This window comes from Castor canadensis, chromosome 17 (genome assembly GCF_047511655.1).
Source record: "Castor canadensis chromosome 17, mCasCan1.hap1v2, whole genome shotgun sequence".
Lineage (NCBI taxonomy): Eukaryota > Metazoa > Chordata > Mammalia > Rodentia > Castoridae > Castor > Castor canadensis.
Window position 1 is genome coordinate 48039053 of NC_133402.1, and position 26628 is coordinate 48065680.

At 39.3% G+C, this 26628-nt stretch overlaps 1 protein-coding gene across 3 annotated transcripts in view; it reads right to left on the minus strand.

Moving 5' to 3' along the window:
* The window catches only part of Smarcc1 (SWI/SNF related BAF chromatin remodeling complex subunit C1), a 191198-nt gene that overhangs the window by 4995 nt on the left and 159575 nt on the right, over positions 1-26628 (minus strand). For all 3 annotated transcript variants that reach the window (XM_074060362.1, XM_074060361.1, XM_074060360.1), the window contains exons 25-26: positions 22160-22294; positions 11641-11902 (exon numbers count right to left, since the gene is read on the minus strand). In XM_074060362.1, the coding sequence (XP_073916463.1) occupies positions 11641-11902; positions 22160-22294 (397 nt within the window). The remainder of the gene's footprint in view (positions 1-11640; positions 11903-22159; positions 22295-26628) is intronic.

The window sequence follows — 26628 nt, forward strand, 5'->3', positions numbered from 1 at the left end:
AATGAGCAGAAGAAAGGGATCAACTCATTGTCCATGACTATTAAATATAGACAATACTCAGCCTTCCAAAGAATTTCAAATACCATCAGAGCAATGGTCTGTAGTCACCTCTATGGCCAGCTTTTTATCTGTTCATTCATTTATTTGTGGGGCATCTAATAAGGGAGATCAGTGGACTCACTGGCTATTCTAAAACCTGATGGGCAGGTAGTTGTTAAGAAGCAAATTATAAAAAAAAGTATCCCTAAAAGAAAATATTCATTCTGGTTAGTTTGAGTGACCAGGGGATCGTCAAATGTCATACTGAGGACACACAAAACCAAACACACACCACAGGGAATGGAGAGAAGGAATTTAACAGGAAGTTGGTGTACAGTTTAAGGACCACAGCTCAGTCCATCCAGATTGTCCTTTGTATACAGGGTTTGAGAGGAGAGGTGTGGGTGAAAGGGTATAGAAATCATCATTAAAAAAGGAGTCTGATTTGAATTCTAAAGTTCTATTCACATAAAAAAATATCTTCCCGTGGCAAACATCATGAAGCACTGGAATGCAAGAATCATGGGGTGGGGGTGTGTGTGTGTGGGTATGTGAAAGACAGACATCATCAGTGTTTTCAAATTTACAACACGAGGCCCTAGAGACAAGCACAAAATACCTCTTGCATTCAATATCTTACTGAACCTTTAGAACTTTCAGAAAACCTTTCCTTTTCTTTTCTCTTTGGTGGTACTGGAGTTTGAACGCAGAGCCTCATACCTGCTAGGCAGGTGCTCTACCATTTGAGCCACTCTGCTATCCCTGTTTTAAGTTGAGTTTTTGGAGATTGGGGTCTTATGAACTATTTGTCGGGCTGGCTTTGAGTTATGATCCTCTTGAGTAGTTAGGATTGCAGGTGTGAGCAAACTTTTTCTTTAAAGATTCTAACTGTAAATATTTTAGACTCTGTCAGCCATACAGTCTCTGTCACAACTATTTAACTCTGCCACTGTAATATGAAGACAGTTACAATGTAAGCAAGAGGTCTACTTTTGAACTCAGAAGTACACTGTTTTGGAGACAAAAGACAGTTAGTGGTCTTCTTGCAATTAAAGGGAAGATAAGAATTAGAAGAAGTAAACAACAAATGTCTGCCAAGGCTATGCTGCTTCCTATCACCAAGTTCAGCTTGGACAGTTTTACGCAAGTGAGGAAGAATATTATGCCAGCTTTTCACAGGTTTCTGTTTCTTGAAATCTGACAGGAGAGCTATGAAGCATACCTTTAAAAGAAGCCAGAGCCAGTATCGGGTAAGGGATAAAGAAATAAAGAAGAATATTCTAGGTGTGTGGATAAATAAGTGACGTGATATACAACTGTTCAGCTCCAATCACTTCCCACAGGACAGAATTTTTATACTCTGGTGTCTAGGATAAAGTGTGGATTGCTGAATCCCTGACTAACTAACTAATGGACCCCCTACCAGTGAATAGTTAGGCAGACCACTTTCAACAGGGAACTACTGATGAATTAAGGTAGAAACTAAACAGCCTCAATCCCACTTCTGCTTTACTCTACCCTCAATGTGTGTTTGTGGGTAAGTTATTCAGGATGTCCTGAGCTTACACTGAGACAAGCTCAACAGCCGCCCTGAACTACAGGGTGTACAGTGCGATCAGGGGAACTGTTTGACTTTATATAGTACCTTATCATGTCACTGGCTCCTCTAATACACTGGTAAGAGGCAGAGCAAATATTTTCATTTTATACAGAGTAAAAAGAAGTTTGGAATAGTCCCAAAACTTCTTTATAGTCACAGAACTAGGAAGGGGAAATCATAAAGTAGATCTAAATCTTCTAATCCTTAAGTCCAGTTCTCTTCCCACTATATTCCTCTGTGCTCAAATGAAATAGTTCATGAGAAAGGTATTAATGTAATCCTAACATTAAAAAAAAAACAAAAAAACAAAAAACCCCCAAAGGTATGCACATCTATTGCAGGTATTATGTTTTTTCCTTTACTATATCATAGTTTTAAGATTGCTACTTCCTGCAATAATTCATTTTTAAAATAAAAAACCCATACATTTAGCAACTTATACAACTTAATAGTTGAGCATCCCTAACCTAAAAATCTGAAATTCAAAAATTTCAAACTCCAAACAATGCCATAATTTGAAACACTTCTGATCTCAAATATTTTGGATAAGGGGTATTGAACCTGTAGCACGTGGGATGGTGGCCCCCAACTAGGTACATGCCATGCATGACCAGAAGCTGCAAGGACAAGGAACACATCATCCCCTAGATTCCTAGTAAGTAAAATGGCCTGACTGGGCATCAGATTTCTAAGTCCCCAGAAGAATAAGAATAAATTTCTATTGTTTTAAGTCACCAAATATGTGCTAATTTATTATGCCAGTCTTAGGATAACTATGTGAAGAAACACCTATTTTGTTGTGGGCATTTTACTTAAGTGCTTTATAGCTGGGTGCCAGTGGCTCACGTCTGTAATCCTAGGTACTCAAAAGGCAGAGATCAAGAGGATCATGGTTCAAAGCCAGCCCAGGCAAATAGTTTTTGAGACCCTATCTTGAAAAAACCCATCACAAAAAAAGGCTAGTGGAGTGGCTCAAGGAGTAGGGCCTGAGTTTAAACCCCAGTACCACCAAAAAAAAAAAAAAAAGTGAACTCTTTTGACCCTACAGGAGAACGAGAAAGACATAAAGATCAGAAGATCAGTCTCACCCAACATCATAAAGCATGGAAATGCGGATGCTTGGATCGGATCTGGGCACTTGGGCTCCAGAGATGGTACTTATAAACATAGTATAATCCTATGAATAAAATTCCAGCACTCTTCCAAGAGGTGCTCAGAGACTAAGTGATACAAATCTTGCTGTCACCAAACTAATCGATCAAATATTTGCTCCATGCTGAGCTCCTCACAAAAATAATTATCTGAAGCAATAGATCAGAGTGTGTGTTCCAGCAGAGAAAAGAGCTATTCAAGCAACAATCTGGCAGACAGAAGTATCTCTGGCAGATCAACACGACACAGACCCAAGAGCTGATGCCTATCCATCATGCACTGGGGATATAACTACAGGCTCTTGCTCTTAGGCCAACCAGTGCTATTTCCAAATCTATCTGCTCACTGCTGGTGGCCCATTTGCCTATTTCCCTACATCTTTATGGTGATAAGATGGGATAGTTTCTTAAGTCTGTAAGACCAACAGCTCAGAAAGACAAAGAAAAAAAAATCATTTCCTTTTGCTTACTGTAAAATTTGAAGCCTTTCCCCAAAATTTCTCTATCCTACTGTCACAGACAGGGGCTGTGCATTAAAGGTATGAGAGGACAATGGCTCCTTGGAAGAGGTGGTAGCAAAAGGGAGAGACGAAGAAACAATTAGTTTTGCCTCTGGACCACGCACAGACACATCTCTCAGGCAAGCCAGGAGTACTGTAAGAGCAAGTGATGTTCCTGTGTTGCCCAGAGGTTACTGGTGTCACATGTACACAACTCACAGAACTAAGCAGTGGGCCAGTGGATTTACAGAACAGACAACAAAGATGAGAATACTGCTGAGTGAGGGTCCACCATTCACCAGGAAACATGACAATTATCTTACTGATAGTAAAGGCCCAGAGTTAAGATAAGAAAAGCAAGCCTCACAAGGGCTATATAATTTGGCCTAAAGTTACAGTAAGTAAGAGAATGAAAGGTGGGTGAGGAGACACATGCCTGTAATTCCAGTACTAAGGAGGTTAAGGCAGGAGTGTTAAGAGTTTGAAGACAGCCTAGTGAAGCTGTCTTAAAAAAAAAAAAAAAAGGCACTGGTGGCCAGGCAAATAATTTGTGAGATCCTATCTCAAAAAGACCAATCTCAAAAAAGGGCTGGTGGAGTGGCTCAAGGTATAGGCCCTGAGTTCAAACTCCAGCACCACAAACAAACAAACAAACAAACAAAAAACACCAAAAAAGAGAGAAGGAGCCGAGAGACAAACCTAGGGTTTTCTGACCCTGAGGCTTATTCTTTTTTCCTTTACTCCACTCATTTTAAAGGAGATCTTTCCTTTTGTAAAAGATGATTTCTAAGAATCAAATTAATCAAATTTGAAATATAAGAGAAATTAAGAGGACAGGAGGGAAGACAAAAATCAGTTTCTTGTAAAGTCAATCCTTGTCCATCTGAAATCTAAAGATCCTTGTGGTTTTTGTGGTGTGAGATACAGGCATCACAACTTTTATGAATGATGATGTCTGACATTCTACTAATACTTACTAGCATGAAGAAGTATGGCCCACACAAACCTGAAATGCCTAAAAGGAGACCTTATCAAACAAAGTAAAGGTTGTGTGTTTTCCATTTTTAAAAAATTCAGGTATTTCCTTTCCTGGTAGATAGGGAGAGGTGGGAGGTGAGAGAAATGTGGTTTCAAAACAGCAGTAGCAAGGCATCCAATTGTGGTAGTCTGACCTACATACAAGCATCTGAAAGCCTGCAAAATGGAAAGATTTGCTAAAATTAGGTTTAGCTAGTAGAAAAATCCCTCACATTTCCTCAGATTTATTAAATCTTTTACTAAAGCCTTACACCTATCATGTCTAATGAGATGTTAGCTGCTAGTTAAGGATTTTATTTTTATTCTTTGGGAAGAAAGAGGGAGGTGGGAAGAGAAAATGAAGCTGGGAAAAGGAACCTGTGAATATCTAGTCTTGAGCACATTTTATCTATCCATTTCTAACTGTGTACAGACACCCTCTGGCTGAGTCCCCAGGAGAACGGAAATAACACAATCAGGGCCAAGTGAGGGGAAGCCCAGACTGTTCTTCCCTACAGCAGCTTCCTGAGGGCGCCTGCTACAGACGCTCTTTGTTAAGGACTGGGCCTTCACTGTTCTCTCTTTGAGGGTAACCTGCTACTCCGGAAAGCTGCATGGCAGCCTTACTATCACGTGATGCAAGCAGGACCAGAGGTACCACAGATAACAAAAACTTAGCGAGATGAATTATTCCTTCTCCCTTTTCAGTGTGGAGTCAAGTCCATGGCATGGGCTAGGAAGTGATGACTGGTTATAATCTTTTCCTGAGTACTATTTCCCATAGGTAGGGTTATGGAAGCAGGTCTAACTAAAGGACTTAAAAAGCCAAGTGTCTGAGCCTGGCATGGTGGTGCATGCCTGTATCTCAGCTACTTGGGAGGCTGAGGAAGGAGGATCATGAGTTCGAGGCCAGACTGGACTACACAGTGACACCCTGCTTCTAAACAAAACAAAAGCGAAGTACCTAATGCCTTGGTTGAAATGTCCTTCAACTCATATTTATTGACTAGTATAAATGTTTTTCTTTTATCATTGAAATAACATCTTATCATGATTCATCAAATCAGGTCGATTTCTATTCTGATTTTCTTGGTACTTCTCAAAATTCTTACATTATGAATAATGAGGAAATTAAAATATTCAAACCAACATGCCCTTTTCCCTCTGCTTCTCACACACAACTACTTCCGAATGCAGGAGCTTGAGACACATGAGGACTGAAGATTAATCAAGACAGCTTCATTTAGCAAAAACACACATGCAAGACACAGCTTACCAGTACCCTTTGCACACTAGGCTTTTGTAGTTTATTTTTGACTGAGCTCAATGGTAGGTAACCTTCCTTTGAACATGTGCCAAGGCCCATGGCATCCTGACCACCACACTTTCAAGGAGACTCTCAGCAGTCAGAGGTGGCCTCATCACTCACTAAAGGATACCTCAAGAAGCAGCAGTCATCACCCAGGCCACTCTCCTTTGTGGTCTTCCATGTGCTTTCATGGATACGGTAGCCCAATGCGTGGTCAAGAGATAATGCTCAAGAACTGATTGTTATAATGACTATTCATCTTGTACCATCTACAATGACAGTCTTACAAGGAGAACTGGTAAGTCTTTAGGAATCATTTGATACTATTTCATTTCATTTACAAGATGAAACGGGATGAAATGCAGTGCTGTGTATTTTATCAAGTTTAGCAAAACATAAAGGTGATCTAAAAAGGATGTGCTAACTGTACAGCAGAAAACATTCTACTAAATACAATTCCCTAGCCTTTTGTTTGGTGGGAACAAACTAACTTGGGACACTTCACCAGAGACATTGACAAAATCTATAAAAAAGCTGGACTTCCTGGGTGAGTTAGGAGTACACCCAAATAAAAGCCGAGGAGGAGAGATAGAGGAATGCATATATTACTTCGTGTGTGAAAATTCTAAGCACTTGAATAAATTACAGGTAAGGTATGGGGAAACAAGAGGATAGACTGTAGAGTCAGAGAGAGAAACTAAATGGAATGTATAGATGCCAATTTATATTAGCTATTCTGATGCCCAAGCCCATCCGTGATGGGCTTTACAACATTGAGATACTATTTTTTTTTTGGTGGTACTGGAGTTCAAACTCAGGGCCTTCACCTTGGGCCACTGTGCCAGCCCTTTTATTTGTGAAGGGTTTTTTCAAGATAGGGTCTCATGAACTATTTACTCGGGCTGGCTTTGAACTGCAATCCTCCTGATCTCTGCCTCCTGAGTAGCTAGGATTACAGGAGTGAACCATCAATGCTTGGCTACTGAGATGCTATTTTAATGGACTCTACTAATAACTGATGGACAGTTTTGCAGATAAAAATTACATGCTCACATAAACTCTAAGAAGACAAAAAGCTGGACAAATTAACCACTCATAATAATAAATCTGCTTTAACTCTCTTTTCCTCCTTTTTGGTGGGACTGGGGTTTGAACTCTTTGTTCCTGCAAAGAAGGCGCTCCACTGCTTGAGCCACACCTTCAGTCCTTTTTGCTCTGGATATTTTGTAGATGGGGGTCTCTTGAACTATTTGCCCAGGCTGGTCTCGAACTACAATCCTCCTGATCTCTGCCTCCCAAGTAGCTATGATTACGGGCATGAGGCACTGTCGCGTGGCTGCTTTGATCTTCTTCCTACCTTTTCCCCAACCATGCTATCCTTCAGAGGCTAATTTTTCCTGCCTCTTCATACATTGTAAGTTCTGGCCAAATACTAAAAAGCTAGCCAAATGACCTGGATAATAATCCTCAGTTCCTAATATAAATGCTGTGACCTATGAGCTTTTCTCAAAGTAGAAAGCATTAGTTGGAAGGAGCTGCTCATAGTTCTTAACTTACATCTGTGGCAAATAGGAGACAAAGGATGTTCTTTACACCAAACATTATGGCCTGCTGCACCTGCCTTGATTTGGAAGTACCTTAGCTGATGCTAGAATATGGTGTACCATATATACTTACATGTTAACACTAGCTATTTCTTGTTTTTTTTTTCTTTTATTATTCATATGTACATACAAGGCTTGGTTCATTTCTCCCCCCTGCCCCCACCCCCTCCCTTACCACCCACTCCAGCCCCCTCCCTCTCCCCCCCACCCCCTCAATACCCAGCAGAAACTATTTTGCCCTTATCTCTAATTTTGTTGTAGAGAGAGTATAAGCAATAATAGGAAGGAACAAGGGGTTTTGCTGGTTGAGATAAGGATAGCTATACAGGACATTGACTCACATTGATTTCCTGTGCGTGGGTGTTACCTTCTAGGTTAATTCTTTTTGATCTAACCTTTTCTCTAGTTCCTGGTCCCCTTTTCCTATTGGCCTCAGTTGCTTTAAGGTATCTGCTTTAGTTTCTCTGCATTAAGGGCAACAAATGCTAGCTAGTTTTTTAAGTGTCTTACCTATCCTCACCCCTCCCTTGTGTGCTCTCGCTTTTATCATGTGCTCATAGTCCAATCCCCTTGTTGTGTTTGCCCTTGATCTAATGTCCACATATGAGGGAGAACATACGATTTTTGGTCTTTTGGGCCAGGCTAACCTCACTCAGAATGATGTTCTCCAATTCCATCCATTTACCAGCGAATGATAACATTTCGTTCTTCTTCATGGCTGCATAAAATTCCATTAACACTAGCTATTTCTTAACTGACAAAATTAAGGCAACTTTAAAATAGTGCAATTTTATTCTCAACATACTAATTTTACATTCAAACTCCAAAACAACCCATAAAAGGGGCAATTAAGAAAGATGATTATCTTGAGTTGCTAGAATTCTTACATCCTATTGGAGTGATAACAGGCGTAACCTTCTGGAAACATTCTGGCAGGATCTATTGATGTGGACATGTGCATATCCTAATTCTATTCCTTAGGGACATAAACAAAGAAATGTACACATATGTCTACCAAAAGACATACTCATGCATGTTCACAGATACTCTAACTAGTAATAATAATTAAACAGGAGAATGGACTAGTAAGTTGGGGTTCAGTCACACAGTAGAACACTACACAGCAAACAGAAGGAACAAATGTACAACCACTCACAATGTGGATGCATCTCACATATATGATGTTGAGTGAAAGAAGCCAGGCAAACAAAAATTCACTATGATTCCACCTAGACAACACTGAAAAGCAATGGTGCTGAAGTCAGAAGAGTTATTCCTTGCAAAATGGGGAGACTGGGGAGCATGATGGGCATCTCTGAATGTGGTTACACAGGTATAGTCTCTGTTAAAACTCAACAAGCAAAGATTTATGATTTGTACATTTTTATATATGTCTATTTCAAATGTAGTAAAAAAATCCTGCCATAGGTTAGAAAAGACCCTGTACCTTGCACTGAATGATCCTTTCCAATATAAATTCAGTGTATAAAGCCTACTTTGGTGAGAAAGTGAAGAGAAAAATGACCTACTTCTCTTCAAAGGCTATTTTTATCCACTCATTTGCTGGCACTGCCACAAAGGAAAATAGCTGTATCTGAATCTGCTGTGAATTCCCTCTTGGCACTGTCACAGGAGGCAAAACAGTGGACTGGTTTCACTATGAAATCAGATGGAGCTCAGTATGTATCCTGGCTCCACCAGTAAAAAGGTTATGTGGCCTTGCCATGCATCAGGTCTCCAACTATAAAGTGAAGATAACAAGAAGGAAGTAAAATGATGGGAGTGAAGGGCCAGACATCCTAACTTGAACCTGTTACCATCAGAATGGAATTTTGCCCAACCCCCCACCCCCCAGAAAACATTTCATTCTGTTGCTCAAGAAATTTGCTATATAGCCTAGGCTGACCTGAACTCATGATCCAGCTCACCAGGACATAATTTAGGTAATAACAAGATTTATCTTTCAGCTTGTTGTCCACAGCTCAGTTAGAGCTCCTTAGATGCTCTCTGTGAACCCCAACTGACACTTTATCACCAACAAGAACCAAATACTGCTGGATATGGAGGGGGCAATGCCTATAATCCGAGCTACTTGGGATGCAGGAGATCCAAGAGAATTCTGGTTGGAGGTCAACCCAGGCAAAATGTTAGTAAGACTCCATTGCAACAGAACATGGTGGTTCACACCCGTAATCCCAGCTACTGGGAGGCATAGGTAGGAGGATCATAGTCTGAGGCATGCAGAGAGAAAAAGCATGAAACCTATCTGAAAAATAACTAAACCAAAAAAGGGCTGGCTCAAGCTGGTAGAGTGCCTGCCTAGCAAGTTTGAGGGCCTGAATTCAAACACTCGTATGGGGGAAAAAAAAAAAAAAAAGAAATAAAAACAAAGCAGCCATAGTGAACTTCCTAAACACTTACCTGAGTATTTTAGGTAAAAATCTTGAACTTATATATATATTTATGAGATGGGGTCTTATTATGCTGCCAATGGTGACTGTGAACACCTGGGCTCATACAATTCTGCATCAGCCTTCTGAGTAGCTGGGGCTGCAGGCAAAGAGTGACTATTCCCAGTTCAGGAACTGAACTTTTAAATAACTGCTTTTGAAAAACTGTTAAGCATTTTTACCTTTTGAAAGCTTAACTCTGCAGAAAATGAGGTCCTATACTGAGAATTTAATATCTGTTCAAGTGGACAGAGAAAAGTGAAGAAGAAAGGATCCAGTACTGTGAACACGTCAGATTGTTAAGACTATTCCCATAAACATTATTTATATCAAGTGGCAAGTCTGATGATGATAGCAGATTCTACTGGGGCGTGTGTGTGAAAATGAGTACTTCCACAAAGTCTGTTTTTGGGTAAAGCAAAAAAAAACTCCAAAACAACAAAAAATCCTATTGCTTAAAACATGTTTTGGGTTGTGAATAAAGGATTTAAGTGTAATCCTGGCTACCTGAGAGGTGGAGAATGGCAGGACTGTAGTTCAAAGCTAGCCAGAGCAGGAAGTTAGTGAGACTCCATCTCAACCGATAGTGGGGTGTGATGATATAAGCCTGTCATCCCAGCTACAAAGGAAACATAAATAGGAGGATGAAGGTTCAGGCTAGCCCAGGCAAAAATGCGAGACCTTATTCCCTAAATAACTGAAGCATAAAGGGCTGAAGGCATTGCTCAAATGGTAGAGCACATGCCCAGCAAAATGGGCTGGAGGTGGGGCTCAAGCAGACCACAATCTTCCCACCTACAGTCCCCCATACCTAGTGCTCCATGTTCTTGGGATCACTGGTGTGTGTCACCATACCTGGCTCACTGAGATGGGTATCACTAAATTTTCCTAGACTGGCCTTGAACCACAACCTTCCCAATTTCCACCTTCCAAGTAGCTGGAATTATGGCAATGGCCACTGTACCCAGACACAATGGGCCAATCTTAATGTCACAAAAAGAGACTGCTGTACCTTCTCTCAAAAAGTGAACCTGATAAGCCAAAAGCAATCCTCTGGTTTATGGGACATGTGTGCAAGGGAGGGAGAGGCAGAAGGACAAATGACACGACACTATGCACATTTAAAAAAATATTTGGTATGGAGGACTGAACCCTCACACATGCTAGGCAAGTACTCTACCACTGAGTCACACCCTCAGCCTAACACTGCACACATTGAGGATACAATCAGGCATGGCCACAGTGTGGTTTCTTTAACACGTAAATGCAATTTGAAAAAAAAAGGTGAACTTTATGTGTTAAGGGACATAAATATGGTGTGTGGCTCTTCTTTGAATACTGATTCAAACAAATTAGGGCTGGCAGAGTGCCTGACTAGCAAGGAAGAGGCCCTGAGTTCAAAATCTAGTGCCAAAAAAAAAGAGTAAGAATAAGATTCCCACTGGTTGGAGATGAAGATACATTCTGAAGTCTTATCTCCCTCTCCAAAGTAAGAAAGAACAGATAAAAATAAATCATTAATAATGTCAATAATTTTGAAGTTAGTATAAGGGGGAATTATCACAACTATTCATTCTTGTTTTGTCTATAGTTGAAGATTTTCCTAACAAAAAGTTAAAAAATGGCAGAAAGCTGAGTCATGAAAAGTTCATTATAGTCTTATCCTATTTACCTCTGAAAATTTCTCTAAATAAAAAAGTACATACAACCTTAGGATAAATTTTTGTAAAACTCTTGAGATATACTGGCCATTTAGCTGCCAACCTCCTCAAGGAAAAAGCATCAAACCAAGAGGACTGTGGAAAGAGAACAAAGCAGATTTACATGGTGATAAAACCAGAACTTACTTGCCTTGATTTTCTAGATGACAGTGGAAAATCTAAACACACTTTGTTAAGAAACCAGCACCTGCACGGTTAACCCCTTGAGGATGGCCACAAGACTTTTCTGTAATCAAAGCTTCCTCTCACCTGGCTGGGGAGGATGAGGTGGTGGCATCTGGTGGTGCATCAGAGGGTAAGGAGGGGGCTGCTGATGAGGCATCATGCCTGGGTGCCCTGCTGCTCCAAGAGGGGCAAGGCCAGGTCCTCCTGGGTGCTGGTGTGCCTGCTGAGGATTTTGGCTATGTTGCTGCTGTTCCATTTGTTGTCGGGCTCGTAATTCAGCATATTTCAGCTGTTCCATGTGGAAGTTCTGGCGTTCTGTAAGCAACTGCTGTCTCTGTTGTTCCAGCTGTAACAAAAGTTAAGGGAAGACAAATGATACTTGGACAGGCTCTCTGGATTGGATAACACACGACATCTCCTTAATGCCTGAGTTCACTGTACATCATGGGGATGTAGCCACCTTGCCTCCTACAACATCTGCAATGAGAAAAATGAGGCATTCTTTCTTTCTTTTTTCCCTTGGTAGTAGTGAGGTTTCAACTCAGGGTCTTATACTGCTAGGCAAGTGCTTTACCACTTGAGCCATGCCTCCAGCTCACTTTATTTCTTTAATAGTATATTTCCATTTGGATACCTGTTACTGATGCCAAGGTCTTCTCAGTGTTACATCTTGCAAACGTCAGTAAGTGGGGCTATTGTTCTATGGATTAGATGTAATCTTCTTTGGGAGGCCTTCAGAACCGTTTTTTGAGACAGCATCTTGCTAAATTGCCCAGGTGGCCTCTATCTCTTTCCTGGGTTCAAGTGATCTTCCTACCTCAGCACATGCCATTGCACTTGAGTTCACCTTCACATATTTTAAAATACTCTATAAGACTACCTGAAACTTCTTCTAGTAATATGAGTCCATCTTGATCCCCCACACCCCCACTTTAAAAAAATTTTTTTGTGGTACTGGGGTTTGAACTCAGGGCCTTATGTTTGCTAGGCAGGTGCTTTACCACTTGAGCCACTCCACCAGCCCCCTCTTGACCCTTTACTGGTTCATCAGATGCCAACATTTCAAGTACACACAACTTTACAAGGTGTTCTCTTTGGGATGTGATCTTTTTGGTTACTGTGTATTTTAGAATGCAACAGCAGAGTTACATCCCCTGGATGAGCTGATGTGGCCTTACCTGCAAAGCCATATGCCACACATTTCTCTATGAAGAACTTTGGCTTATAAGTATCCAAAATTACACTGGGTGATACACTTACAGAATATTTTAGCTGCCTAAATAAAATCAACCTGAATATGAAGAAAAATAAAAATCTAGATCTCTGGAAGTGTGTAGTGCAATGATTGTAACCATAAGGAGGTTAACAGATTTGTTTCTTTTCAGTAGTGTCATTATCCCATCATTTCTCATAGCAAGATCTATGTCACTAGGACTCCTTCTCTAGTGTTGTACTGTCCAACACAGTCACAAGTGATATGCACCTAATTAGCAGAGCATTTGAATTGTGGTCAATATGAAGTGAGATCTGCTGGGTGCTGGAGGTTCATGCCTGTAATTCTAGCTACTCAGGAGGCAGAGATCAGGAAGATCGTGGTTCGAAGCCAGCCCGGGGCAAATAGTTCGTGAGAACCTATCTCGAAAAACTCTTCACAAAAAAGGGCTGGTGGAGTGGCTCAAGGTGTAGGCTCTGAGTTCAAGCCCCAGTACTGCAAAAATAAATAAATAAATAAATAAAATTTAAAAATGAAGTAAATTGTGCTATTGGTGCAAAATTCACACTAAATATGAAGACTTAATTTTGTTTTTCACTTTGATTATATATATAATTAGTATTCTGTATAAATTAAATTATTATAATTCCAGTTGCTTCAAATTTTTTTTAACATGGCTGTCAGAAATATTTTTATTATACCTCACATCTTATTTCTGTTGCAACATTATTCTGGGGCATTTCATAGGTTAGGGAAATGTAACATTTTAGCTTTTGGAAGCAGTTAGTTCTGTGGATAATTAGCAAAAAGTAGATGGAATAAGCCTAAGAATTAGCCTAAAAACCTGGGTTCTTAACAGAGAATTTTCTGGGGATAAATCGTGGAGTAGAGTGGAGTGAGAAGCAACTAGGGAAATTCCCTAATAGGTGGCATGGGCCACAGTATGAACAGAAGAGCCAAGAGCAGATGGGAAGGAAAACAAACAGAGGGAACAGATATTAAAGCTTACACCTTGGCTTTGGCTAGTTGGCTTGTAGAATGAGACAGGATTCTAACTATGGTTTCAGTAGGTGGTGGAGACGCTTCATTTTCTAGGTAGGGTGATAGAAGGAGGATAAAGTCTAGCCTGGTTCAATTTTTTTGTTTCCACAATGGGAAGGGAGTTGTAAAATGTAAATGACAAGAGAATCATCTGGAAGTACATTTCTGCAAGAAGACTAACCAGGGAGATAACCTTTAGAAGGCAAAATGATTAAAAAAAAAAAAAAAAAAGCACCTAAAGATTCTGACTACTGAAACTTGGTTTTGTTTTCTGTTAAATATTTTTTCTAGGAAATTTAGGACTCTGTAAGAATTTACTGAGGTTAGACTTAAGAGGTTGCCAGAAATGAATGTCTTACTTATATTCTTGTTGAGTTACTATGATGTGGACAGTTTGATTAAAGTCTGCAGTTGTGTAAAAACTACAGAAGTTAGGTCAAAGTCTGCTTTATACAGAAGGTGAGTTGCTTCTAGAGATATTTTTCCATCTCTGAAGGGAAGTTTTGTTCTCTGAATTACCGAGCTCAGTACTTTTTAAAATCAAACTAGTCCTTCTTTGAGGGCGAATCTTATCACCTATAGTTAGAGAGTGAAAGTAACAAATTTTACTGTCTACAATACGAACTGTGCTCTATTATCATATTTATTTCTGAACTCCAGGTTTCACTTTAAAACACTGAATGTAATTAAAGGTAAGTAATTATAAGAATTAAAAAGGATAAGTGATTAAATACTCATATATACCTGGAAGAGAATCCAGTTTTAACCTAAAGCTCTAATATGGGACAAACAGGTCCCCTGAGGTGACAGCAATGCTCAGATGGCAGGCTCCTAGTTGGCTCTAGGAGGGCCATCTCTGCTCTGGGGCAGAAGCAAGAGCTTGTGGCCACATCCTGGCCTCATCACACAAACAAAATACCTCTCTTGTTCTGGACACCTTATTTTTGTTGAATCTAGTTGAAAACTACATTTTCTTTTGTGGCAACCACAAAGAATATGAACTAGGAATTTTGGGGTGAAAAGCATTTAATTACTGACCCAGTGATTTGACATCTGGAAAGTTGTCCTAGAAAACTTATGTATGTATGTATAAAGATATTAAGGTTTTTTTTTTTTTTTTTGGTGGTATTGAGGTTTGAACTCCTGGCCTCACATTTGCTAGGCAGGCACACTACCACTTGAACCACTTTGCCAGTCATGTTTTGTTTTGGGTATTTTTGAGATAGGGCCTCGAGTACTGTTTGGCCAGGTTGGCTGTGAACCATGATTCATCTCTGCCTCCTGAATACCTAAGATTACAGGTGTGAGACACCAGTGCCTGACTATAAAGCATTATTTTTGATATACAGTTATACCAGATTCATTGAGTGGGGAAAAAAGCAAGTTAAAACAAAAATATTTATATTATAATCCCAAGCAAATAAAAAATTTATGTTCATGTATGAACAAAATGTTCTGATAAACACCAAACAGTGATTATCTCTATAAAGTGATGAGAGATTTATTATGTTAATGTTTTACACCATAAATAATATTCTTGTAATCAAACAACAAAAGTAAAAAAACTTCCCAAGCTGTATCATATAGACATCCTGATTTTATTCTCTTCCTTCCCCAGTTCTAGGACTGTGGATCAAGTTTAAAATCTAAAATGAACAGTGTTAACTACTCATGTAAATAAGGTGTTAATAAACCTGCTAGCTTTCTTCACAACTCCAAACTAGATTCATGGAACCCATTTCATACAAAGCAGCCAGCAACTGCTCTGAAGCTCCCCCCATAGCATTCAAACCCTGCCTTCCTCTCCTTGTGTGTTCCTCTACATCCAAACGGAACCTATCAACAGAGCACTTTTCAATACTAAGACACTGAATGCAGACACAGCTGCAACTGCAGCTGAAGTTCACACAAAGCTCTTCTCCCAACTTCTATTTGCATAAAGCAGGGAGGAGGGGTGAGAAAGAGGAAAAGATGGCGGGGGACACAAAAATCTATCCACACTGCCAAGGACTGAAATATCAGCTGAGACAATAAGCTCTAACTACTTGGCCTTAGAACTAAAGTTAATAAACATCCCTTCCTTTTCAGTTTTTGGTATCAGTGAGAGACATGCACTGAAGAAAAACCAAGCCTAAAACAGACATATCCATTCCTTATTACACGAGAGAAAAAAAAAGCACAACTATATTTTGCTACTTCTGTATGTGCTCATGGTGGTAGGAACCCAAAGCTTGCAGCATTATGATGACTGGTCATTATATTTTTGTTGCAACATGCTTCCTTCATGAGGCCATGTGTTTCTGTACTTCAGAACTGAACTTGTTACTGGGTATTTAAAAAAAAAAAATCTACAGCTGGGCACTGGCGGTTCACACCTGTAATCCTAGCTTGTCAGGAGGCAGAGATCAGGAGGATTGAGGTTTGAAGCCAGCCTGGGCAAATAGTTCACAAGACCCTATCTCAAAAATATGCAACACAAAACAAGGCTGGTGGAGTGGCTCACGTGGTAGAATGCCTTCCTAGCAAGTGTGAAGCCCTGAGTTCAAACCCCAGTGCCACTAGAAAACAAACAAAAACCCCCCAAAAACCTATAATGTAATGATGCATATTTAACAATAGATTCAATTATATGACAGGCAACAGAAATGAATTATCACAAAAATGCAAAAAACAAAGGTAAATATAATTCCCCTGGAACAGTATGAAATTTACTTTTTCTGTTGTAGAGTTCAACAAATCTTTTTGAGGATATCCTGTTAGCACTACTATCAAAATCTATCCAGAACATGACCCAGAACTTGACCACATCTTTCATTTCTAAGGCTGACACTCAGTCTAAGTTACTATCACCTCTCATGGGTACCCCAACACTCTTTTCACTGTCTCCTTATCTGACTTTAATATCAGTCTACAACACAGCAGACAGACCCATCCTTCTTAAATTGTAAGAAAGATCACACTATTCCTCAACTCAAGGCCCAGAAACCAATCCACATTTCTTTCTTTCTTTAAACTGTATGGTACTAGAAGCTGGGTACCAGTGGCTCATGCCTCTAATCCTAGCTACTTGGGATGCTGAGATCAGGAGGCCTTGGGTTCAAGGCCAGCCTGGGTCAAAAAATTTGTGGGACCCCCTCCATCTCAATGGAAAAAAGCTGGGTGTGGGGGGTGTGCCTGTCATCCCAGTAAGGGTGGGAAGTGTAAAACAGGAAGACTGTGGTTCAGGCTGACCTGGGCAAAGTAAGACTATCCAAAATAACCAGAATAAAAAGGACTGGAAGGATGGCTCAAGTAGCAGAGTTGCTACCTAGCAAGCATGACGTCCCGAGTTAAAATTCCAGTAATGATCATCCCCACCCCCAAAGAAGGTTTTAGTTTTGTGCTAGTGGATCAAATCCAGGGACTTACTAAGAACAGGCTCTACCACTGAGCTACACCCTGGAACCCACATTTCTATCAGAATGAAGTAAAAGTCCTCTGGGTGGCTTAAAGGAATCTGGCATTCTCCCTCTGACTTTATCTTCTGAACTCCCATGATTCATTTTTGCTCCAGGTCATTCTATTACTCCCTAGTTCCCTAACATGTCAGTCATGGTCCCACCTAAGTCCTCTACAACAACCATTCCCAGCTCTTGCCTATCAACTGTCAAGATTTTAATAAGGACTAAATTGGTGATATCAGTTCAAACTGAAATCCCTCCTCTGCCATTTCTAATCTCCCTTGACCCAGCCCATAACATTCTCATAGGTACGCAAAGCACACGGCACCTCGTAACTTCCTTAACCTGTTCATTATTTCTAATTATTTAAGCTCCACCAAGGCAGAGAAGGTTTGATGGGTTTTATACACAACAGTATCCTGAGTACCTAACCATCTTGGAGTATAAATATCCAATGAAGGAACATATGACTTAACCTGTCATCTCTACTGCAAAAGCCATCAAGGGCAAGCTGACTACAGTTTTCTAAGCAATCATGATTTTCTATTTGTATTTCAGGATTTGGGTCATTCACAGAATCAGATCAATCCCTCCTCCTCCAGAAAGCTTTCCTTGATAATCTGAACTGCCATAACAACCTCCTTCTCTGAATTTTCACAGCTCTCTTATCTTATAGAATTTGATCCCTTAATGTGTCAATGCCTAACTTCTTGAAGCATAGGGACTGGGCTTCTTACAGCTTAGTTTTTCTCCAATGTCTTTCTTTTCTGTAGAAACACATTTCAATTTTTAGCCAGGAGAACTTCAGAGACTCAGAAAACACTTAAGTCCACAAGCTAAAACACCAGCCACAAAAGTTTTTTTTAAATGGTTCTGGGGTTTGAACTCAGGACTCTACTACTTAAGACACACCTCTAAACCTTTTTGCTTTGGTTATTTTGGAGATAGGGTCTCACCTTTTGCCCAGGTTGGCCTGGACTGCGATCCTTCTAATCTTAGCCTCCCAACTAGCTAGGATTACAGGCAAAAAGCCACTGATGACTGACTTTCAAAGTGGGTTTTTTTTCTTTTGTGGTACTGGGGTTTGAATTGGCCTATACCTTGAGCCACTCCACCAGCCCTTTTTTGTGATGGGTTTTTTTGAGATAGGGTCTCACGAACTATTTGCCCAGCTTGGCTTTGAACCGTGATCCTCCTGATCCCTGCCTCCTAAGTAGTTAGGATTACAGGTGTGAACCACTGGCGCCCAGTTTCAAAATATTTCTTTTTAAAATATTCAGTTGTGAATACCCAATCAGGCATGGTCCAGGTACTCAAGTTCTTTCCAGATAGCTCTAGTCCTCTGAACAGCCCACATCTGAAACCCGATCTGACTGCTGTGTGTGCCATGTGCCTGGCACCAATGGCTACTCAGTTCAGCAGACTTTCCTGCCAGTTTGGCATCCTCCCCTGAACTACCATTGATAATTCTGTCATGCCATCTCTCTGACAGATGCTGTGAATTCCCTAATAGCCCTATATTGACAACACTGAGATAATAGCTACTGAGCACTAATTATGGCTGAACTCATGATACCTATGAAAGATTTAAGAGTTTTACAACCATATTCTTAATTACTAAATACTTAAGACTCAAAAAAAACCCTCTAATTTTCAGTAACTAGAGGGGGGAAAAAAGAAACTTTGTATCTAGTTCTGAAAATAAAAAATATTTTAAAAACATTGCAATTTAAATAAAACCAATTGTATAATTAAAAGAAAAAATTTCCCTTAAAGGTAACAGGAGTATACTCTGAAGTGAACCAAGGCAGTATGGCAGGCTTAAGAGAACCAGGTGGTGAACTAGGAGGCTCAAAGACCAGCTCATCTCTCACTTTCTACAGTATTAGCTCTCTTGATTTATAAAAGTAGAATGACAGAACTCGGTACAATGCAGAATCTCTAGGTTAAGATGAGATAACAACTGTTTGATCCAATTTCTCTACTTTGTCTTCTGTTCCTTATACTCTATTATCTAAACTTGCTCAACTCTGCTAAGTTTTTGATTGAAATTTTTATTTGGGATATTGAGCTGTTCATTTCAAACTGGTTATTTTTCTGGATTTGTGTATCTTTATTGATTTCCTCTTTCCTATTCTGCATGGTCTTCTTCATTTATGTTTGTATGAATTCTCTTTGAGCTCTTTTAGTTATTTATTCATGTCCTCTTTAAGTTCAGTCAGTGGCTTTGAGTCTTTTCTTTGAGCTCATTAATCATTCTTACTATTATTTTTTGGAATTCAGTATTTGATATCTCTTCCTCTTCACTATTGCATTAACTGAGATGGGAAGGAGGTGGTGGGGGTCGGAGAATGGAGGGGGCGATCTAATGTAAGGCTATTCAGAATTGTTTACAACAAATCCCCCCTGTACAATGAATGTATGCTAATAAAAATGAAAAAAAATGAGGTAACAATGGCTCATTTATTTATAAATTCTAAAGTACTAAGAGCTGAGCAAACATGAGTTTGACACTCGGCTCTGTCATTTAGGAGCTGTGCGCCAGAGGCTCATTAACTTACCTGTATAAGCTCCAGTCTTGTCTGTAAGAAGGGCTAACAAAGGAATGATCTATATTGACATCCAGCACCCCTGCTGGATTCTTAAACAAGGAGAATGAAAGTAATCAGTATTTTCTTGTTGATAGTTTCCTCATAAGGAGGAGACAAAACCGTAATATCTGTACAGTGTCTTAGCACAGTGACTGACCACATAAGTGTTCACAAAGCCAGCAACAGCATATAAATACTAAAAATTTCATACATAATTGAATATATTTTAGCATAAAGGAGGGCATATATTTATCAAACATTAATTATGTGCTAGACACTATGCCTGGCACATGCCATACGTTTTTGATGTAATCTTTACAACATTTCTGTGCAGAAATCATATGTAGGAAAAACAGTCATGACTTTGCTTGCCAAAGCAAAGCACAGGATGCTAGTGCAGGGGTGGAGAAAAACAGAGGTCTTAATTGTGCATAAAATGAACAGGTGACACTTTGAGTTCAAATGACCCATTTTCATTGTGGCAAGAGCCAATCTCTAAGCTGGCCTCCAACAGTCCAGCTTCCTAACATGTGCACCATTTGCTGTGAACCCTGATTCCCTACCTCTAGAGTCAGGCTTGGCCCATGTGATTGAGAGTACACAAGAGAAGTGATAGTATCTGTCCAAAGACATTGTGGTTTCCCTTATGGATGCTTCTTCACACTTTTGTTCTTTTGAATTATTCAGAATCCATGTGAGATAATAAATGCCTTTTTAGTCACTAAACTTTTGTGGTAACTTTTAAAAATTTTTATTTTTTGGTGGCACTAGAGTTTGAGCTCAGGGCCTTATGTTTGCTAGATGAGAACTTTACCACTTAAGCCATATCTCCAACCCTTTCTACTTGAAAAATAACCCAAATCTTGATTTTTGTCTGGTGCTGGCCTCAGACCCTGATCTTCCTACCTATAACTAGTAGCTAGGACAACAGACTTAGTTTGTCATATTAAAATAGTGTTTTGGTAAGTATTTGCCCAGGCTGGCCTTAAACAATCTTCTAGATCTCTGACTCCCAAGTAGCTGGGATTACAGGCATGAGCCACTGTGCCTGGCTGGGAAAACTTTTTATATAGTAGTAAGTAATTCATACAGCTGAGCTGTTGACATTCATTGGGCAGTACAAGGGACTGCCCTGAACAAATATTCTTGCTATAAATATAGCAGATATCAAATGCTAATTAAGAAAAGGCCAGCCAACCACCAAAGAATTCAGCCTTGTGCATTGGACAGAACTGGCATTTTCCCATTTTAGCTGTGCTGTTTTATTCAGAGACTACCTTATAAAATGTTTTGTGTGTTCTAATTAAAATTCAACATTAAGTTGAAGTCAAGTGTAGTGGTGCTTGACTATAGTCCCAGATACTCAGGAGGCTAAGATAGGAGGATTACTTGAGGCCAGAAATTCAGGAGTAGTCTGGGCAATAAAGGAAGACTACATAATCCAAAAAAAAGCTGGGGTGTAGTTCAGTCTTTTCTTGTAACCATGAGGCCCTGGGTTCAATTCCCAACACTACCAAAAACCACAATAAAAACAAGCAAAACAAAGCAAAAAAAAAAAAAAAAAAAAAAAAATTCCCCTAAGAGCTTAATCCCTGTTTCTCCAAACATTCTTGTGAGAAAAGCAAATGTTCTTCTGTTTCTAAATTTCTTACTTTGCATGATATTCTTTCTCATTTTTAGCCATGTTCTTGGTCCTGTTTGGGCCATGTCCTGCATTATCAAAAAAGTTTATGCTTCAGAGAATGCTGCTTTATGAGGATCAGCATAGTCCTAATTCCAGCTACTATTCAACACAGAGAAGGAAAGAAGGGAGGAGAAAGTCCAAGCTCAGATCTGAAGCTGAAAACTAGGCTCATAGAAAACTAGGCTCTTAACTCAAGATGAGATTACTTTCTATTTTCAAACTTTTATACTGAAGATAAGGGGAAATCAAGAAAATCCCTGAATGAGATAAAATATTAATACTACTTTGTTGGAAACAAGTAGGTAATGAATCTAAGATTCAACTTTTGTAGAGAGAATAGTTTAATGTCATATAGCTGCATAGCCAAGTGGTACAAGAAGCTGAGATTTAGAATACTTAGTTTTAGTAAAAGGCCAAAGAATATAAGCGCTGAAGAAACCAAAATACAGAATACTTCATTTTAGCCAGTTATAATTAATGGCTAATAACCTTTGGGAAGAATAAGTCAGACAGAATGACAGAAGAACTATTACATAGACCAAAAGATTAGGCCAGCATTTATTCTACCTAATTTGTATTTTTGAAAAGTGGTCAGGGATTGTCAAAACACCACTATAGAATTCCCTTTACTTACAGCTTCTTTCTCTCTGTCCATGATAGTTTCCAGTTCTTCAAAATGTCGAAGTTTGATCTCTAGTTTCTTCATTTGTGTCTCAACCAGGAGAGCTACTAGGGACTTGATCTTTCTCTCCTCCACGGCAGCCAGATGCTAAGGGTAAAATATAAAATTATTTAAGTAACTACTTAAAAAACTTAAGAGTATACTGAAGTTGGTATTCAAAGTGGGAAATACATAATTAACAACTTGCCTGAGATGTCCACTTTGTGTGTTTGTACCAAACATTTATTTCCATTAAAAATAACAACTGTCAGGGCTGGAGGCTTGGCTCATGTAGCAGGGTGCTTGACTAGCAAGCTTGAAAACATAAGTTCAAACCCCAGTACCACCAAAAAACAAAACAAAACAAAACAAAACAAAAAACCAACACACCCACCCACACACAGAGTCTAAAGAATCACTGTAGTAGTATTATTGAAGGAAATGAAACATTAAAAAAATAAAAGTTAATAGATAAAATATGCCAGAAAAAGAAATTATTAAAAACAAAACGAAACAAAACAAAAAAGAGCTGGAGGTGTGGCTCAAGTGGCAGAACATCTTCCTAGCAAGCTCAATGCCCTGAGTTCAAACCCAGTACTGCAAAAACAAACAAGATAAACAACAACAAAAAACAACTTCCTGAATTTCTAGTCCTTATAGAGAAAACTGCTTTTAAAGGATTAAAGGCGGGCTGGCTGAGTGGCTCAAGCAGTAAAATGCTTTCCCAATTCTGAGGGATAATTAATTTCAAACTAAGATTTCATGTACATGTACATGAGAGTATAAAGACATTTCTGAAATCAACTACACAAAAAGTTTACTTCCTCGCCAGATGTGGTGGTTCAAGCCAGTAATCCAAGCTACTGGGAAGGCAGAAATCAGAAGGATCAAGATTTGAGGCCAGCTAAGGCAAAAATTCATGAGTCCCCATCTTAACCAATAAAAGGTGGGGCATGATGGTATATGCCTGTCATCTCAGCTATCTGAGAAGCTAAAAATAGGAGGATCTCGACCCAGGCAGGCTTTGGCATAAATAGGAGACATTATTCAAAAAAGAACTAAAGCAAAAAGGGAAAAGGGTTGGAGGCATGCGCAAGTGGTAGAATGCCTGCCTAGACAGCATGAGGTCCTAAGTTCACACCCCATATTACAAAAAAAAAAAAAAAAAAAAAAAAGTTTACTTGCTGCATGTGTTAATGAAGAACGTATTGAAGCTAACATAGGAAAATATAAGAACAACATATAGAGGCCATGAGATCCAAAAATAATACACTCAACCTAAGAATGAAGTTCTTAAGAATGAGTTCTTAAGGGGACATAGCAAGGTATTTAATCCAAATAGGAACAAACAAAACAGGAATGGCAATGTCTAAGTGAAGGTGGATGATGAGTTCACAGAAATTCATTATGCTATTTTGTCTGTGCACAACACACATACACCCTCCCCCCGCCACTATACCCCAATACTACCATAATGAAATTTAAAAGTGGGTTGAGGATGGGTCAAAAAATGGTCCTGGAGCAACTGACTATCTAAATGCAAAAAAAACAAATTTGTATTCCTAACTTGCACCATATACACAAATTAATTCTATGGACCACAGATCTCAGTATTAAGAATTTACAATAAAAATAATTCCTAAAATAAAAGAGGAAATCTAAATGATCTTAGGTTGAATAAAGAATTTCTTGGATCTGACACTAAAAGCATAAGTGATACAAGACTGAGCAAGCTGGACTTCATCAAAATTAAAAACATCTGTATCAAGACTAGGGGTGTAGTTTTGAGGTAGCACATGTGCTTGAAACGTTCAAGGCCCTCAGCACCAAAAACAAAAGAAAAATGTCTTATTTGTATCATTAAGAAAACATATAGCTGAAGGCGTAGCTTAGTGGTAAAAGGCTCACATTAGCATGCGGGAGGCCCTGGGTTCAATTCCCAGTAACACAAAAAGGAGAAAAAATACTTATCTCTCTCTATATAATCTATATAGCCCACAGACTGAGGAAATATGTGCAAATCATGTATCTGAGGAGATGTGTATCAAAATGAGTAACTCATGATACAGCTCATGTTGATTAGTGGACACTTTTAGGACTTTAAACACAAAGCTGGATATGACCTGGCTAATTCTGAGTATGCATAAGGCAGGAGGAAAAGGAGTTAGGATTATGGAAGAACAGAAGGTCCAGTGATCTCTTCACTGATGAAAGTAAGAATGTCAGGTCAGGTCTCAACTGAAAGTACCAAGTCACACTGGTGCAACAGGGGTGATCTAGAAGTACACAGCTCACCAAAGTTGATATGAGTTTTAATTCACTTATGTTTCCTTCTCAAGTCTATTTACACCACAGAGGAAAGTGGAACTGTATATACAGAGTACTTAATCATTACTGGGAGCATTTTTCTACATATCTGGTGCTTGATAAAAAAGCAGACCCAAAAATGGCACAGACCATACATACCAAATCCATTCAGAGAAACAAGGATCTCAATTCTAAAGACAAACAAACAAACAAAAACAGAGCAGAGCATGGTGACGCACATCCCAGCATAGGAGAGGTTAAAGTAAGAGGACCTGAGTTTGAGGAGTTCAAGGCCAGCGTGGGCTATATATAGAGAGATCCACTTTCAAAACAAAACAACTGGGAGCCGGTGGCTTATGCCTGCAATCCTAGCTACTCAGGAAGCAGAAATCAGGAGGATTGTGGTTCAAAGCCAGCCAGCAAATAGTTCATGAGACCCTATCTCGGAAGTGGCTCAAGATGTAGACCCTGAGCTCAAATCCCAGCACTCCCCCTGCCAAAAAAAACCCCCAAACCCACACTAAGGTATAAAATACACAGTACTCAAAAAAGACAAAGATAATGGTGGAAATTACTTTACTTTCTGTGACCTCTAGAAGACTGAGAGATGGCTTATCAACAGTAAAAATGAACATGGGACAGCATTTTTTAAGTATTAAAAGAAAACAGTGCCCAGGCTTATAATTCTACATCCACTAAAATACAGTTCAAAAGTGATAGCAATGGCTCAAGTGTTACCGTGCCTGCCTAGCAATTGCCAAAATCCACCTGAGTTCAGCCCGCCCCCACCCCCAGCTCAACTGCACTATACACAAAAAAATAAAACAAAAACAAACAAACAAAGCAGAAGCGGTCAAAACATTGTAAACTCACCATGTATCCCAGGCTGGCCTCAAACTCAATCTTTCTGCCTGCCTCAGCCTCCCAAATGCTGCTGGGATTATAGGCAGCGACATGGTGATGTACTATGTATATGTGAGCCACAATGTCTGGCTGAGAAAAAAAACTCTTGAAGAAGAGTTTTTCTTGTCCAGTATTCCTCTCACTTTTGTTTCTCTTAAAGTGGCAGAAGTCACTGCTAATGCCTGCGTGGAGTGCAGGTGGAGTGGCTCAAGTGGTAAGAGTGCTTGCTTAGCAAGTATGAAGCCCGAGTTCAAACCTCAATGCTGTCCCTCCCCCCTGCCCAAAAAAGAAAAGAATGAATAAGCCAAGCGCCAGTGGCTCGTGCCTGTAATCCTAGCTACTCAGGAGTTATAGATCAGGAGGACTGTGGTTCAAAGCCAGTCCAGCAAAATACTTTATGAGACCTTATCTCAAAGAAAAACCTATCACAAAAAAGGGCTGGTGGAGTGGCTCAAGGTATAGGCCAAATTCAAACTCCAGTGCAACAACAACAACAACAACAATAACAAAAGTCATGTGACTTTACACTAGTTAACTGCTTTGGGTCTGTTTCTACATCTAAGAAATGAAGCAGTTCAATAAACTCAAGAACCACTCTGCAGTATCAGAAAATAAAACTAAAAAACATCAAACATCTGTTGTAAAAGCTTATTGGAGTCACTCAGGTATCAGTCTACTTATAACCATAGCTTGTGTCAAATTCAAATGTATAAAAGTAGAATAGGTGTTGCAAAGAGTATGTGTGTATAACAAAAAAAGCACTTGTTCATTCCAAAAACAGCACATAATCTGTAATTACATTTCACCTTATAGGCTCATTCCCCAAGGAATTTTATGCATATTCTTTAGTTCTTTTTCTGTTCCTTCACAAGTAAATGTATAGTTTAATGGTTCAACTCAAATGAGCCTTAAGATTCAGGGTTAACAATTTGGGATTGTTATATTCTATATATACATGTATATTATATAGACACATATATGCAACATATATATTATATATGCAATATATAATAATCCCAAATATATATATGAGAAATGTCATATATATATGGAACTGTCATAATGAAACGCCCTGTACGGCTATCTTAAACAAACAAAAATGTCTTTTCTCAAAAATGGAGGATGGGAAGGTAAAACAGGTCCATCCTATCTGTGGGTTCATCCAGTGGGAAGGGAGAGGATATAAGGACAGGGTTCAGAAGAGCGAATATGGTGGAAATATTATGTATGAA